The sequence below is a fragment of the Carex rostrata genome, chromosome 1 (genome assembly GCF_964058835.1).
Source record: "Carex rostrata chromosome 1, lpCarRost1.2, whole genome shotgun sequence".
NCBI classification, from domain to species: Eukaryota; Viridiplantae; Streptophyta; class Magnoliopsida; order Poales; family Cyperaceae; genus Carex; species Carex rostrata.
Window position 1 is genome coordinate 10,111,736 of NC_135918.1, and position 16,809 is coordinate 10,128,544.

General features: G+C 36.5%; 3 protein-coding genes across 6 annotated transcripts; 2 read left to right on the forward strand and 1 right to left on the reverse strand.

The window, feature by feature from the left end:
• The first annotated feature begins 3,146 nt into the window (after window positions 1-3,146).
• Window positions 3,147-6,630, forward strand: LOC144557813 (Nop53 protein). Of its 2 annotated transcripts, XM_078306424.1 has the most exons (9): window positions 3,147-3,639; window positions 3,731-3,826; window positions 3,928-4,122; window positions 4,274-4,353; window positions 4,559-4,678; window positions 4,858-4,980; window positions 5,169-5,235; window positions 5,677-5,759; window positions 6,386-6,630. In XM_078306424.1, exons 1-9 carry the CDS (start codon window positions 3,250-3,252, stop codon window positions 6,396-6,398), a joined length of 1,167 nt encoding a protein of 388 aa, XP_078162550.1. In that variant the 5' UTR covers window positions 3,147-3,249; the 3' UTR covers window positions 6,399-6,630. The 2 variants fall into 2 exon arrangements, with proteins under 2 accessions (XP_078162550.1, XP_078162559.1); XM_078306433.1 differs by lacking the exons at window positions 5,677-5,759; window positions 6,386-6,630 and adding an exon at window positions 5,378-5,496 and having other exon boundaries at window positions 3,160-3,639.
• A 512-nt stretch (window positions 6,631-7,142) lies between these two features.
• On the reverse strand, window positions 7,143-11,667 carry LOC144557828 (ras-related protein RABE1c-like). 2 transcript variants are annotated; one of them, XM_078306452.1, is made up of 9 exons: window positions 11,649-11,667; window positions 11,383-11,490; window positions 10,030-10,102; window positions 9,444-9,544; window positions 9,264-9,329; window positions 9,062-9,159; window positions 8,131-8,193; window positions 7,740-7,832; window positions 7,143-7,376 (listed from the first exon to the last, which is right to left on the reverse strand). In XM_078306452.1, the coding sequence occupies exons 2-9, from the start codon at window positions 11,453-11,455 to the stop codon at window positions 7,293-7,295; spliced, it is 651 nt and encodes a 216-aa protein (XP_078162578.1). In that variant the 5' UTR covers window positions 11,456-11,490; window positions 11,649-11,667; the 3' UTR covers window positions 7,143-7,292. The 2 variants fall into 2 exon arrangements, with proteins under 2 accessions (XP_078162578.1, XP_078162570.1); XM_078306444.1 differs by lacking the exon at window positions 11,649-11,667 and having other exon boundaries at window positions 11,383-11,620.
• Window positions 11,668-13,424: 1,757 nt separating this feature from the next.
• Window positions 13,425-16,786, forward strand: LOC144557843 (actin-2). Of its 2 annotated transcripts, none has more exons than XM_078306463.1 (5): window positions 13,425-13,642; window positions 14,422-14,510; window positions 14,599-14,992; window positions 15,781-16,394; window positions 16,485-16,786. In XM_078306463.1, the coding sequence occupies exons 2-5, from the start codon at window positions 14,451-14,453 to the stop codon at window positions 16,548-16,550; spliced, it is 1,134 nt and encodes a 377-aa protein (XP_078162589.1). In that variant the 5' UTR covers window positions 13,425-13,642; window positions 14,422-14,450; the 3' UTR covers window positions 16,551-16,786. The 2 variants fall into 2 exon arrangements, with proteins under 2 accessions (XP_078162589.1, XP_078162597.1); XM_078306471.1 differs by having other exon boundaries at window positions 13,582-13,642; window positions 14,417-14,510.
• Window positions 16,787-16,809: the final 23 nt, after the last annotated feature.

The following is a 16,809-nucleotide window of genomic DNA, read 5'->3' on the forward strand; positions in this document are numbered from 1 at the left end:
GGAGCACCGATTTACGTTATCCGATGTACTACCTTTTTCTACGTTATTTTACGTTACATTACGTGGCAGTGTGGGAGTGGACCGTTTTGTACCAATTTAGAAAGGAGTGTGAAAGACAGATTAACATGTAGCAATCGCCAATCGATCGAAGCGAATAAATTTGTTAAATTCTCCATTTGTATTATAATATGCAAAGACATTCCACACGTGTAACTGGACGGTGCAAGTAATGCTTCTTATTCTGATGAAGCGTGGACCAATTCCAGGAGATAATTTAGCTTCGAGTTGCAAGAGATAATGATGAGAGAGAAATGGTCGGTTGGACCGGGTCTATTTCCAGCAATTTTGATACTAACTTGTGGGAACCGCTGTTGGAGTGAATATTTAATTGATTTTATTCAATTATATTATGGTTTGTTAAAAGCACTTTATTCACAATTTTATTATGCAAATGTGGGTTTAAAAAATTTGATTCACAATTTTATGTCTTTGGTATTCCTTATATATCAAGCATATCTGATATGGTACCTAAAATAGGTACCAAAATCAAATATGAAAAGTTGTACATCAAGTCACCATCAACAAACATAAAATCATACAAGTAGAGATAGTACCACAGCAAAAGCTAAATTGAAAATAAAATGAATACTAAGCTAAAGAACAAGTCTCAAAAAGCAATTATATCATAGGAGACTAGTAATCCAATAAATCTCCATCCGACATCTCGTCTCCAGACATATGATCTGGGGGGTTGTCGGCTCCAAGAGCTTGAGTGGACTCCTCTTCCTCCTCCAATATTTGATCTGGAATGTCCTTAACATCACATGGAAGCATTAGACTTAATTTTAAGTATGAATTATTAGAGCTAGACTTACACCAAAAAGTAGCTAAAGAGATTATCTTAAACCCTAATGATTTAGCAGAAATGAGAGTAGTATTATCATTAAAAAAATAGAGAAAAGGTAACATCCCCCGGGCTATAGTCCCCCGAAAATTCCCGTGTATAAAAGTCTTCCCTTTTTAGCTTAGTTCTAACGCACTTTCAACTGCCACAACTGCCATAATTTCAAGTACAATATGTATGTTTATAGGATAATATGTGTATGTTCACAGAATAATATGTGTATGTTCACAGGATACTATGTGTATGTTCACAGGATACTATGTGTATGTTTATAGGATAATATGTGTATGTTTACAAGATAGTATGTGTATGTTCACAGGATAATATGTGTATGTTCACATAAGGTGGTCCCCAACAGCTGTCACGCGTTTTTATGTTGACAGAATTTGTTGAATTAGTTTACAGGATTTAGTATTGATGTTTACAGAATTAGTTGAAAATATCCGGGGATTTTTGGAGAACTGGAGTTGGAGGACTGTTAGCTGCTTCCTTAAAAATAACTCGATTTAGCACTTTATTCCTTATATATCTCATTTAACGGAAATAATTACGCATAAATTATGAGATTTTTAAAGGAGGATATTATAATTAAACGTTATCTAAATCCTCTCACTAGCAAGGCATACGTACCTTGACCAGAGCATATTAAAACCACGTATGCCTTGACCAGAGCATATTAAAACCACGTATAGACAGGACGGGTATAGACATGACGGATTTAGAGGTAGACATAAAATATTAACAAGAGTGTAAGTTTTTTTTTCTAATAAATTAGAGCAGAATAATGGATAGGGATTTACAAAAGTCACGGCATGATTGGATACGTCACGACACGACATGGTTCTATCACAACATATGTGTTGGTTATGTGTTATGACTCGCATATCCTGTGTCGTGATTATCTTTCAAAAATTTAACACGACAAAGCACATCACGTAAAATATTTAATCGGCACATGGTCACGTATAATTAGAACAATTGTATTTTAATCGAACGATGAATTCTAAATAAACTAACCTAAATTATAAAAAAAATAGTTAAATGTGATCAAACATGACAGATCACATTTGGACACATCATGTCACGGTGTTATTAACGTGTTTTGACTATTCACGTGCCATGACCATCGTTCTAAGTTTAATCACAACACGACACGACATATGATCCAACTCATGGTACATATTTATATACTTAGTAGTTGACCTCTTTTTACAAATCAACGATTCTTCTAAGTGGACTAGCGAATTAGACTGTATCTTTTTCTTTCTTTTCTTTCTTTTATGTGAATGAGTCTTAATTGACTTTTTTCGTTCAATTTTCTTCTACTATGTAGTGAATTAAATTCAAGAGTAGACACGTTGTAAATAACGGTACAAGGTCGTCGGATGGATAGGATACCGCCAAGCGATTAATCGGGAATAATCGGTCGGTCAATCGGAAAAATCTATGACGATTTAGTCACCGCCAATAACTAATCGGCTTAAACGGACGTTTTTTACAATACTGATATCCATTCATAAATAGACACAAGTATAAATTACTACGAAGTTTAAAAAAATTTCAAGTCCAGAAGTAAAGTCTGCCAGTCCAACCAACTCAGTAAAACGAAGTTGTGAGAAAGATGTGTTATTATCGAAATAGTCAAGATGTTCGATTAAAAAAAGATAATTAGGTCGACTAATATGACAAAATAAAAGGTTGAGGCTGTCTGCTTCGCTAATTAGGTCGACTAATATGACAGGTAAGAATTAGGATACTGATAAAGCAATCAATTGGGAAAAGTAAAACCAATAGCATATTAGCATTATAGCAAAGGAATCATGTCATAAATAATTAAACAGTGCGAGGGATCCCAAAAAAGATGTCACCTGTCACTCAAGATTTGAAATCTCTATGTGGCTTAGCTCAACATATTCACAAAATCATTTTCAATAAGATTTCAAAGACGTGATTTGTCCGTCAATGAACAAAAGATGGTTCTCTTTAATCAAGATTTATAAAATGCCTCTTAATGTTAAAATTTTAATGCCACTCTTGCTAATCGCACAAAAAAATGTCTGGGACAATATTTATACAAAGCACTTTTTAATTAAAGAAAATATGTTAATTAATTTTATTTCAACCAGAGGGAGAACTTGATGCGTTAACCGACTCGAGTCAGAATCGGATACGGAGAGACGCATGTCGGACTCGGCCAGGAGACGACACGACACGCGCCGCACGGCAAGACCTACCCAAACAAAACCCTAAACCGCGCTGCGCCCCCCTCTCTCTCTCTCGACTCTCTGGGTTTTGGAAGATTTTTAGATTTTAGAGAGAAGAGCAGCGAGCGAGCGAGCGAGAGAATGGGGAAGATGGCAAAAGGAAGTCGGAAGGGGAAGAAGGCATGGCGGGCGAATATCAGCACCGCCGACATCGAGGACTACATGGAGAAGGTCACACGCGATTCTCTCTCTGGCGCCTCTCAAATCCCTTCCCTCCCCGACGATTCCCTCTTCTTCCTTCAATCCGATACCAGTCTCTCAAATCCCCAGGAAGACCCCAATCTATCAAAGAGGAAGAAGACTGACATCCAACGGGAGAAGCCTCTCCGCCATGAATCCGTGCTTCAAAAGAACCCCTTCGTTCGCCCCCTTCCTCCCTCTTCTACCTCCAAACATAAGCCTCAAAAGAGGAAAGCAAAGCAGATCTCTGCCGGTGCCGCCATCTCCTCTTCTTCCTCTTCTAAAGTTAAGGTACCAATTCAATTCAATTCAATTCAATTCAATTCAATGCATATGGTATAAAAACCTTGTTAACTAACTAAAATGTCTTTGATTATTACAGAATGAGAATGGTGATGACTCAGATATGCACAACCTTGATATATGGAATGATAATGCCAATGAAGAACCCCAACCACAGGTTAAGAAGGCTAAGAAGGTATATATATAATATATTACTAATCATACTTAAATTCATACTGACCCAAGTTTAACAGCATGCATTCATTTACTGTTTATTTCTGTTTTATAATAATGCAGCCTTCTAGAAATGCCACTCCTATTCCCGCAGTTGAGATTGAGTCATTAGGTTGTTCCTTCAATCCTCCATTCGAAGCTCATCAGGATGCACTTGCTAAAGCTGTTGCTGACGAGATGCGCAAGTTATACAACAAGGAATTGGAACCAGCACCGGTACCTCTTACTGTTGCCGGTGAAGTAATACCCGAAGAAGAGGTAAAAGTTATGTCACAGTTGAAGTATAGTTTTTTGTTAAAGAAATGAAAATGAATAGAAACTCATGTTCAGCTAAGCCTCATAAAGCTTAATTGTCACAGATAAAAATTGCTTTGCAAATTAACTGAGTTTACTTGGTTTACATTTGCAGAGATTCTTTTTAGATGCAGATGACGGCATCGAGTCCGATGACGAGGATATCAACGAAGGAGAAGACTTGCCTGCACAAAGGTTTATTTTGTTTTTATTTTTTTGCTACTGTAAATTTCTATTAGAATTCACCCAAATAAAAGCATCAAATTCTACTATGTGCGAGGTTTGCCGAAGCTAGAATGATCTGAAATTGCCAGACCATTATCTATCTGTTGATTTTCTATACCTCACATCCTGTGTTTGAATAACTTGTATGAGCTTTTTAATCTTCTTTTATGTGTAGGAAATCTAAGAAGCAGAAAGTTACACGGGTACAACTAAACCGAAGGGCTAGGCGAAAAGAACTTCTTCGAGCTGAGGCTGAGGCCAAGAAGATTGAGAACCTTTCTAAAGAAATTGATAGGTCTCTCAAGCAACCATGATTTTTTTTTTGTTCTAAGAACTTTTTTTTCATTTCAATTATTTCAGCTGTTTACTCTGAGACTATAATCCATTGCTGGTTACACTGTATAACTTGAACCTAAGTTTGGTACTCTTACTGTTCTCTGCTGTAAACACTGCAATTCTTTTTTCCCTGTGCAGCTTGCCAGAGATAATGAAAGAGATAGAGAAAGAGGATGAAGAAAAGGACAGAAGGCACACTAGGCGTGTTGTCGCTAAGCAAGAGCGACTTAGGACTGCACCACCTCGTCTGGGGAAACCTAAGTGCGGGAACTTTTATTGACAAATATAGTAAAATAGTTATTTTCAACTGAGCTGGTTTGTTGGATAATTTTTCTATCAAATATAGCTAATTAGTGGAACTGAAATAATTTTTCGTCTAAAATTTACTCTTTTGGATATTTCCATATTAGTGTCTTATGCTAAAATTAGTGGCTTTTTTGAATTAATAGGTATGTGCCACCTCCAGCTCAAGTGCTTTTGACAGAAGAAATAACTGGGTCTCTCCGCAAGCTCAAGGTGAAGTCTCTCTCCATCCTCTCTTTATCCAAATGATATGCTGAATGTATTAGATATAGATGATTTATCAGTTTGCAACTACTACCTGGGTTTTCTTTGAGTTTTTTTGTGTTGAACTGAGGTTTTTTTTTAAACTTTCTAGGGATGATGGTTTTGATTTGGGATAAAGTCAAGTTGTTAATAACTAAACCCTCAGCTTATATTGTAGTATCATTAGAACCGTGAACTTATTGGTAGTGGCACAAGTTCCGTCTCTCTACGGAGAGGACACAGGTTCAATTCTCGAGAATAGCATCTAAAAGATGCTGGGGTGTACCGGGACCCTTTAATAAAAAAAATATATATTGTAGTATTATTGCCATGTCGGTAGAATTATAATTTGATACTGTTTGTTAATGGTGCTAGATGAAACTGACAATTAGTTATTTTTTCATTGTGAAGGGGTGTTGTACACTTGCAAGGGACCGTTTCAAGAGCCTTGAGAAACGTGCTTTGATTGTACCAAGATCAAGCAGAAGAACCAGGTTTGATCTGATGTTTCATTTTGCCCATTGATGTAGAGTAGTGCCTTCTGTTAGATATCGGCATTTGATAATTTTAAAAATGCTAGGTTAAGTGGTTAGCCCATTTTTTGTATTACTCGGAACAAACAAAGGTTACGTGAAGGAAATTATGACCAAATGAATCTGCTTGGGAAAGGTCAAATCACCAGTACACTTTATCCACTGCCTTTTAGTACCTGAAAATTATGTAAAGTTATGTACCTATTTAGGGCCTGTTCAGTCTGGTTACTGTTTCTGTGGGAAAAAGAAAATTCAGTTGAACTGAATTTTTTTTTTTCCCACCGAAACAGTAAAAAGCAGTACAAATTTGGAGCATTCCTATGCCTATGCCCATTCCCATTAGTGGGCCTAGAAAATAAGAATTGTTGGGTGTTATCTGCAAACGTGGAGAAAATAGTGCATGCAGTTTGCAATCACTATTTGAAAGGTGGAAAAAGAATCAAGGCACTTCTAAATTCAGAAAGCGCACATTAATGTTTAGTTGACTATAACTCAAAAATTAGAATATGGTGAAACTATTGTTTGTAAAATATTTTTGGTGCTAACTTTCCAATTTAATTTCTGTTCTTTTTTTTTACTTTGTGCAGGAATTGGACTTGAGATTGGATCTAGAATATGATAACTTGCCTGGTCTGACGAATGCATGAACTGTTGGTCTTCAGTTAGCCTTTTTGCTTACTTTAATATTGGCAAAGCTTGAATTTCACTTAGATTGTATGGAATTGAACCTTTTCTTTAAATTATAGATGTATTGCTGCTTTTATTTACACACAGCTTAGTTTGTTGGCAATAAATTTTGTTTATTCTCTAGCCAATGGTTTAGATTAGGATCTAATGGGGGCTTTGATTAAGATGCAGAAAGATTATGCATGCTTAATAATGCACTAGCTCCAATTTTGATGTATATGAATGATATTAAGCATGCAATCAATGATGAATATATTTATTCATTTATGAAAATGCCAACTGCACGATCGATGTGAGTAGTAACATGTATAAAGTTTTGAGGTAAATTTGGTTCTGAACTGACTTGAATAGCATATGCATTGTTGTTGACATGTCCATCTATATCCAAGAGAAAGAGTGAGCCTATAGACACTATGCATTATTGATATGTACGGATCAAAATGAAGTCGATAGTGATTAAACTGTTAGATTTGATATATTATGCTTTTGTGCAAAATACCATAGCCTCGCTCCAACTCCAAGAGAAATTACAATTGTAAGTTTTACCCCAGTTGCTATCTAACACGTGCTTTTGTAATTCTCCCACCTGCATAATTTGCTTCAGAGGCTACCCATAATATTTCATTTCAGACACCTAGTTTTGAATACCCAGAGGAATGTAAAATAAATAAAGTGCATCAACTATAAATCTGCACGCAAATCAAAGGACCAAACAGGTAAATATTACAGACAAGACAAGACGGTTTAATCACAAAACGCCGAGTTGAATGTTCAATGTATATAATAGAAAGGCAGGAAGTAAAATTCTCAACTGCCACAGCAAGCAGATCTCTGTGCAGCTGCAGTCTCAGTAGCAGTTTGATCTGGTTTGTTTATCTTAATAGTCTTATCCTGTAAATAGACAAAAAATATAAAAATAGCAGATGAATTTTTAAGTGATATGAAGAGAAATTAGAAAGAAAAAACTTATCATGTCTCCTAATCCTGTCCCCTTCTAAGAGGAGTCTGAAATATTAATTAATACATGTCAAGGGCCCAGCTAAGCTACTTTGATGGCGTATACCGAATACCCCTCTCTTCACCATGCCATATATATGTAACAATAAAGTAAATGAGGGGTAATTTAGGTTAGTTAAACAGGGTAGAGAGGTGCAAATCTACATGAGAATACCTACCAGTACTACTAAGTACAATGCCACTAAATAACCGATTGGTACTCAGTTCCTCTATAATTACCACGCAATAAAATTTTACCTCTTGTTTGGTATCAGTATCAGAAAGCCTTTGTTTGATATCCCTGGCTATAGAAAAGAACACCTCCTCTACATTAAGGTTTGTCTTTGCACTCTGTTGCAACATAATTCATTCAAAATTAAGAAACTATAACAAAATACAACTAATAGACTAGAGCTAGATATTTGGAACAGATTACGTATTTGAATTGTTAATTTACAGGACAAAAGTTGGCAAGAGTACATTTTGGTAACAACCTTGTAAATATACTGGCCACAATATGAGTTTGACTTCTAACCTAAATAGGCACATATAAAATTAGTTCATGTAAAGTTTTGGATCCATATCGAGTTTTAAGAGATGTCATCAAGTTTTCAGGCTTATAGGGTTACAGGGTCCATCAGCAACTCACAGTTTCAAAAAATTTGATGCCATATTCATCCGCCAGTGCTTGTCCTTTAGAAGTAGGCACAGCCTGTTTGGAAGTTAATACATGAACATGACATAAAAACGGAACAGATAAATGAAAGGAAACTGCCATATATCCACACCCCTTGGTTTACCGTGTATGCAAATAAACCAACCACACATAATTTATCAACTTAAAACTTTTATTAAATTGCATCATGACAGTTGACAGTTGACAGTTCAAACATGTTCAAACATAATGAATATTTTCTAACATGTTGACAGATCAAACCGTCCTAACTTTTCTTTTTTTACCTGAAGCGTGCCAAATTTTAATTGAAAGCTAGTCCAGAGAAATTCGAATATTAGTCAAGGTCTGAAGAACAGGACTAGTTTACGCTTTTGAGAATTATGCACATTATTATTATATTTTCAATACAACACACAATCTTTATAAAGCAAAGACAGTTGACTAGTATTACAACGCAACTTCATAAAATTTTAGGGGAATGTACCAATATGCACAAAATACAAGAAAAACATAGACTAGTTTAAAAATAAGCTAGGTGAAAAGACAACAATTTCACTAGTCTGCAAACAAGTTGTCACACCTAACAGTTAAGAGAAAAGCTTGTATCAATTTAACTATTCTACTGAAGCAACCATGTTAAATATCAACAACAACAACCATGTTAACTATCAAATGTCACAAATCACACAAAGTTGGTTTCCTAGTATTAAAATTGTGGCATAGCCGAGTGCTCACATACTGAATGTGCATGCAAAATAAAAGATTATAACATCACACAAACATTTCCAGTACTAACAGTACCAATAATTGCAGTACTTGCTACAAGTAACAAGAGCAATAACAGTACTATGAGTGCAGATCCAGCTCTTAACTTGACATTTCCCAGGAAAATTAAAATAATTACCCTTTTGCTTTCATCCATGTCAGCCTTGTTGCCAATCAAAATCTTGTTCACATTATCAGAAGCATGCTGTTCTATGTTCTTGATCCAGTTTCTTATATCTAGTAAATCAACAAATAGAACAGTTTAAGAATAGTTTTAAAATACATGCCATAAAAGTTCCAAGTAAGAAAATAATAGCACGTGTGGTAAAAAGGAGTTTTACTGTTAAAGGATGACTCATCAGTGACATCATAAACAAGCAAAATCCCCATGGCCCCTCTATAGTAAGCTGCATTGCAAATGCAATGTTGTTAGACTTTTCACTACTGTAATGGCCCTAAATTTCAAGCTTTATTTAAAAATAAACCACGAAAATAAATCTAAGTAAAAACAGATTCTATACCGGTTGTGATAGTTCGAAAGCGCTCTTGGCCAGCAGTATCCCAGATTTGGAGTTTAATTCGCTTTCCATCAAGTTCAACATTTCTTATCTTAAAGTCAATGCTGTATCAAGATAGAACACGATTCAATAATGTCATTATCAACATGCTCTAGCAGATAGCCCCTATAAATAGCCTTATAGGGATTGAGTGATTGACTCCTTTTTTCAAAAAAATTGACAATGTAGGGTGCTTCTTTGCAATTATCAAGAATTTTAGGCCTTTTCGAATATATGGAGAATATAGGTGCTCTCTAGAAATTCTGTTTTATTCACATACAATCAGAAACTCAAAGTAAGGGAAGAGATATTCCACAATAGGATTTCAGGGAAGGAAGTCATATGATAATAAAAAAGTTTACACTTTGCAGATATGTATGCAATAATATGTTATAGCCAATTAGACATTATGGTACCTAGGAGAAAGGTTTAGCACACAAGATAGTCAAGGGAAACATAAATAAGTTGCATATTTTTTATAGGTGTAAAGTAAAAAGAAAAAGAAGGGGTGGATGTATGTGAAAAAAATGTCACACATACAACAGCCTACCCAATTGTAGTAATGAAGCTGGTAGTGAATGAACCATCTGAAAACCTCAAAAGTAGGCAACTCTTACCAACACCTACAAATGAAGAACACTCGGTGAATACCATTTTAGAAAATAAAGAAAAACATAGACCCCTTCGTGATCAAGAGATATGAGTGTGTTTATGAATTTCAAACTACCCAATTCAAAACAAAGTTAATGGACCAAGTACTATCAGGGCCATGTTTAAACTGTAGATCCTGTGACGAGCACGCTTTATGCTTCATTTTCCTCTCTCTCTGAATGGATCACAGAACTCAATGTGTATTCTGACATAGTGAACAAAACCTAGTTTGAAGGATCTTGAAAAATGAAGGACAGTACGGGGGTATTTTTTAAGCAGATGTGAAGAGGGGTTAACATAAATTGTTGGTGGTTTGTGAAGAATCTGGATATTTCACAAGTTTTTCAAGATATTTCACACTCTTTAGATGAATAAAGAGGTACTCAAAAAATTTCAAAGCCTGAAAAATTAGAGTCTTGGACTATTAGGAAAAGTAGTTTCGAAGCCTGAAAAACACATGATATTTTCGAAACAAGAAATATTGTATATACAGGTTTATGCAATGGTGTTATGGTTTCATGTTTAATGAAGTTGGTAGCTCTTGATGCTATTTTTTTTTAAAAAAAAAGAAAAAAGAAAAGGTATATGCTATGAAAGTATGAAACCATCTACGTAGGTTATCAAATAAAAAAAAGGGAAATATGTAAATGCACCTTCACTGGCTATCTTAGTCTCTCAGTAGTTCATGGTGGAGAAACGATGGAATCCTTTAAAGAAAAGGTGGGGTAAAGGGCATGTGGAATGTGGAATGTTTCTTGAGATATGCAATCCAAGTAAAAAGTAGGATCATGTCGAATTTAGTACAATGAGACAGCATATCTCATTTCTTAAGAATATGTAGAATAATGAAAGGTTTAAATAACGTTTATTGCGTCATAGTGGAACAGCTAAAAAAACGACGCTATGACCATATTGCGCCGCTATAGTGTGCTATAGCGTGCTATAGTGTGCTATAGCGTGCTATAGAGCCGTAGCTTTTATGGTCTGAAAACGCTATAGCGGCGCTATTTAGAACCCTGAGAATAATATTTGGTTGTTTTACATAACTGTACAGTGGTCAACACTCAAAATCTATCTATCGAAGCCAATTAAAAGCAGTTAACAGAGAAACTCTCTTAATTTGAAGGTTTATCGCAAAAATTTCCCTAACTGTGACTGTATAAAATGCTTACTAATATTTTACCAGACTACGATACAATGGTAAGAAACCAGAAACGATAAAAAATTAAATAAATAACGATTGATTATTTACCGCTGTCACCGATGAGAAGCAACTTGACCAGATAATCGTAGTCGGCCCGAGCGCGAGCTGGCGGAGCAGCCATTGCTCTTCCCGAATCTGCGCTAAAAAAAATTTGATCTCCGAATCGAAATCAGAGAGAGAGAGAGAGAGAGAGAGAGAGAGAGAGAGCGGTGGAGGGAAGGGGGAAATCAGGTATGTGAATTGAAGGAGAGAAATTGCATTGCAGTCGCAGAGAGAGATACCAGATCGATCGATCGATCGAGATTGTATGTAACTGGAGAAAAGGTAAAAAGGTAAAAGGTAAAAGGAAAAGGAAGCCGTTTAAACGGAGTTTGAACAAAATACTGATTCATTCGCAATTTTGGTTTTGTTTATCAATTCAATATATTTTACTCAGTAAATTTTAGGAGAAATAAATTACTTTTATTTTCTGTAATACCCTCCGAAAATATGAAATACCCTAAAGCCAGACGCAACGCAGGTCACCATCGCTCTCACCCGTTTCCGACCCGATCCGTTAAAGTCTGAAATTATAATTTATATCCGTCATGTAAAAAATTATCACGGATTTTTTCAATTAATCGGTCAATTATTTCTAATTATAATTAATTATTTTCAATCAATTACTCAACGACACTCTGTCCGTCCGTCCGACGAACACATACATTTATTTACAACTCTAATTTATATTATCTTCGAGTTACCAAGGAATTCAATCTTAGGTTCTTAAAGTTTACATTTATGTGCATGTTTAATTGTGGAGTAAACTTCTTGCTTCATTTTTAAGTCACTAAACGAGAAATAAATTTTTAAGTTACTGCGAGAACAACATTTATCTTTCAATTTTCTTTCTTTGCATTTACTTCATCAAACGTAATTAATTTAATCTAAAGTAAGTAAAAAACTTAATTGTTTCTAACTTTACCCCGCAGCTAAATATGCACTGTTACAACTTAATTACGTCCCTAAAAAAAAGTAACAAGTATTATGATGATTCATCACCTAAATATCATTTGAAAGAAATAAAGACCTTTTTTAATTTATGAATTATAATTGGGGTCCATGAAACCGAAAAGAACTAGAGATATAACATGCTCATGCTCATGCTCTCCACCCCCAAAAGAAAATAATTATAGACATGGAGAACTTAGATCGGAACCGGCCCACCCATACACACTGTACTGGGCTCAAAATGGTACCAACACTCAATAATTGCCATGGCCGGTACCAACTTATTATTGTATAGAAAAAGTATTATTCAAATACAGGGAGGGGTTTATTTCATTCTTTCCATCTCTTGATTAAAATTAAAAAAAAAAAAATATTCCCAAATGAAAAGCTGAGTCTCAAGTCTCAACAAAGTGTAGTCTTACGGTCCACAAAACCATCCATCCATCCTCAGAAGAGAAGAGGCGAGAAGACAAAAGTTATGTATGTATCATGTATGTATGTATGTAAAGCAGATGAGATAGGATATTCACGCTATCCGTCCATGATCCATCCATCCATCCATCCTGCCCTTTTGATCGAACCTCTTCGCTTTTCCTAAGCCATAAAAATAAAAAAAGAAAGTATATATTTAATATGATTTCGGTGCGCTGGGTATTTGCTAGCGAGCGCCATCATTCAGATTTCAGCTCAGAAAAATAATAAAACTAAAGGGACAGTCCTAGTAAGCGAGCGTACCCACTGTCTGTAATCATGTGGCTCCCACGATATGCCAGCAAAAGATAACTAACCCGTAAGGCCAGCTGTAAATGCCATCGAGTGAGGGAAGCATTTCATTTCATTTTATTTCATTTCTTTTCTTTTCTTTTCTTCCCACTGTCCAGTCACATTTCCTGTCTCTTCTTCCGTACTTTACACCCTGTGGCGGGTTCATTAGTTTTAAAAAAAACTGACTCACAACACCAGTCACTTCATACAAACTGACGCGACCAATTCTCAATCTTTGCTCGCAATTGTGAGCTGGAACGCCAGACCAAAAATATATTTTTAAATTTCTACGGTGATAAAGCCACCTCTTCCAACCAAACAATTGAAACTGTCAGAACGCGTCCTTCTTGCACTACTGGATCATTGACATTGTGGGTCAGTTAATCAGTGAAATTCGGTTTACGAACACCAGGTCTAACACGTAAGCCTCTCTTAAAAAAATCCCTAATTCTTCATATATTTAGTATAAAAAGGTCTCGTTGGTGTTATTTCTTCCAGGGTTTCGGCGAGAGATCACTCAGTGCCTATAATCTCTAAGTGAGAGAATTAAAAGGTAAAATCTCTTCTTCAGCTACCTCTCTTTTCGATTTGTATTTTTTGGTGTTCCTTCAACTTTTCAACTGGATCTGCACTCTTGCTTCTAGATCTGGTGCCTCTTGTAAGTCGATCCAGAGTAGGTTGGCTAGATCTGTAATTAGGTTGTTTGGATCTTTGCTTTTAGCGCTTGATCGGTGGATCTGAAGCTCTCATATCTACTCCGTAGTGTTTTATTTTTCAAATACGTGTTCTGTTTTGGTTAATTGTTTTTATTTTGAAGGATCTCGTCTGATCTTCGTAGCAGGGATTTGTTATAGGTCTAGCATTACCGATCTGAGTACTCGGTTTACCGATATGCCATTGTCTAAGGAATTTTATTTAGTTAGGATCGCTTTCAAGTGCACAAGTACTTTGCACGAAAATCGCATGCTTTAGGTCTAGTATTTACCGATCTGAGAATTAGTTTGCATCATAGTTTGGTTGGAATTTTATAAGATGATTTTGGACAAGTAATTTAATAAAAATTGATAGATCCTCATCCTTAATCTTAGTTTGAAGATTCCCTGTTAAAAATAGCGGTTTCACATGATCTTCTTATCTGATAGTGTCCCTGAGACTGTGACTTTAACATTCTGATCTTATGCTCTGCATGTAGATCCATAATGTGCTAATTGCTTGTTTATTAGTACTGTATTTTGATCTTGCTCTCCTAGCTTGAATTGGAAACAAACTATCATGCATTATTGTCAATTTGTTTTTAAACAAACAATTAATAATTGGCCACCCTTAGTGCAGCTTGCTCTTCATAACAGCCAATTAGAATAATGGCAGACGCTGAGGATATCCAGCCCCTTGTGTGCGACAATGGTACTGGAATGGTCAAGGTTAGACTCGGTTTTCTGTATCATTAAATTTTACTTTGAAAATTTCCAATTACAGACACTGAGCAGTACTGTGTTCTACTGATTTCAGGCTGGATTTGCCGGTGACGATGCTCCCAGGGCCGTATTCCCCAGTATTGTAGGTCGTCCTCGCCACACAGGTGTGATGGTCGGTATGGGCCAGAAGGATGCATATGTCGGTGACGAGGCACAGTCAAAGAGAGGTATCCTTACCCTCAAATACCCAATTGAGCATGGTATAGTCAGCAACTGGGATGACATGGAGAAGATCTGGCATCACACCTTCTATAATGAGCTCCGTGTGGCCCCAGAGGAGCACCCCGTGCTTCTCACCGAAGCACCTCTCAACCCCAAGGCCAACAGAGAGAAAATGACCCAGATCATGTTTGAGACCTTCAACGTACCTGCCATGTATGTTGCCATCCAGGCCGTGCTTTCTCTCTACGCCAGTGGTCGTACAACTGGTACGTTTTCGCCAATAGTTTGTTTCATTTAGAGATGTAAGGTGTATTAATCACCTACATTGGTTTCTTGACAATGCTCACCCCAGAGTGACTAACTTGCTTTGCTAGGTGAAGATAATAATTTTTAAATAATAAGCACAATGCAAGTTCTCTTTTTCTCATTTGATTCATGGTTAAACTTATTTTGTTGACTTAGTATACTGTACTGCAGTTGAAACCTATAAAATTAAGCCCACTGTTCAGTTATATTCGTACTTAATGCACCCCTAATAAGTGCTGATTTCATTTATTCCAAGTTGGCTGCCATATATTATTCAATAGTGTTACTGCATGATAGTTCAGGTTACAAATTATATTTTCTTGACTGAGTCATGGCAGTACTTCTCCGTTGAAAAGTCCACTGTGGTTGATTTATTTATTTGAAATCAATTTTGGGATATGTTCTGATGAATCTAATATTAAATGTCACAATGAAGTCTTATTGCTTTTGGATTCCTTAATAATCAATCAATTGACAAGTCCACAAAGTGGTGCTATTAATTGTCACAATGAAGTCTTATTGCTTCTGGATTTCTTAATAATCAATTGACAAGTCCACAAAGTGGTGCTATTTATTATTAATTGTTTAGTTGAGTTTAATGATTGTAGAGAATAGGCTGCAGCATTAGAATAGTCTGAACTAATAAATAATGATTTTCTTGACTTAGTCATGATTCTTGTTGCAAACAAAGCAATACTTTTATATGTTACAGATTAAGTGGAGTTTTTTTTTTTATAAAAAAAAACAGGTATTGTGCTTGACTCTGGTGATGGTGTGAGCCACACAGTCCCAATTTACGAGGGCTATGCGCTCCCTCATGCCATCCTGCGTCTTGACTTGGCCGGGCGTGATCTCACTGATGCTTTGATGAAGATCTTGACCGAGAGGGGTTATTCCTTCACCACCACAGCCGAGCGGGAAATTGTGAGAGACATCAAGGAGAAACTCGCCTATGTGGCGCTTGACTACGAGCAAGAGCTGGAGACCGCCAAGAGCAGCTCAGCTGTTGAGAAGTCGTATGAGCTTCCTGACGGCCAGGTCATCACTATTGGTGCAGAGAGGTTCAGGTGTCCAGAGGTGCTGTTCCAACCATCCTTGATAGGGATGGAAGCTGGTGGCATCCACGAGACAACCTACAACTCTATCATGAAGTGCGATGTGGATATCAGGAAGGACTTGTATGGCAACATCGTGCTCAGTGGTGGTTCTACCATGTTCCCTGGCATTGCCGACCGTATGAGCAAGGAGATCACCGCGCTCGCCCCCAGCAGCATGAAGATCAAGGTGGTTGCGCCACCCGAGAGGAAGTACTCTGTCTGGATTGGTGGCTCCATTCTCGCCTCCCTCAGTACCTTCCAGCAGGTAAATTCCACTCGTGTTTTTTCTTCTTATGTTCTGTTATTATTTGATTCTTTCTTACTGATGGTTGTAACTTGTAATTGTGGTGTGCAGATGTGGATCTCAAGGGCAGAGTACGACGAGTCAGGTCCTTCAATTGTCCACCGGAAGTGCTTCTAGATTTGTGGGTGGGTGTTGCTGGTTTGTCAGTTTGGTGTGTTTATGAATTTTTACTTTTAAATTTCTATGGAGAGATGCTGCTACTTATGTACTTTGGTTGGTTGGGTTGATAAGGACCATGTTTTGTTAGATTATGATATGACTTGGTTGCTTTTATGTTGCTGTGATTTTAAAAACAGGCTGTAATGTTTGTCCGTCCTATGTTACTTATCCATCAAAATTTATTTTTAGCTGCAGCAGATTGATTACTTGCTAATAA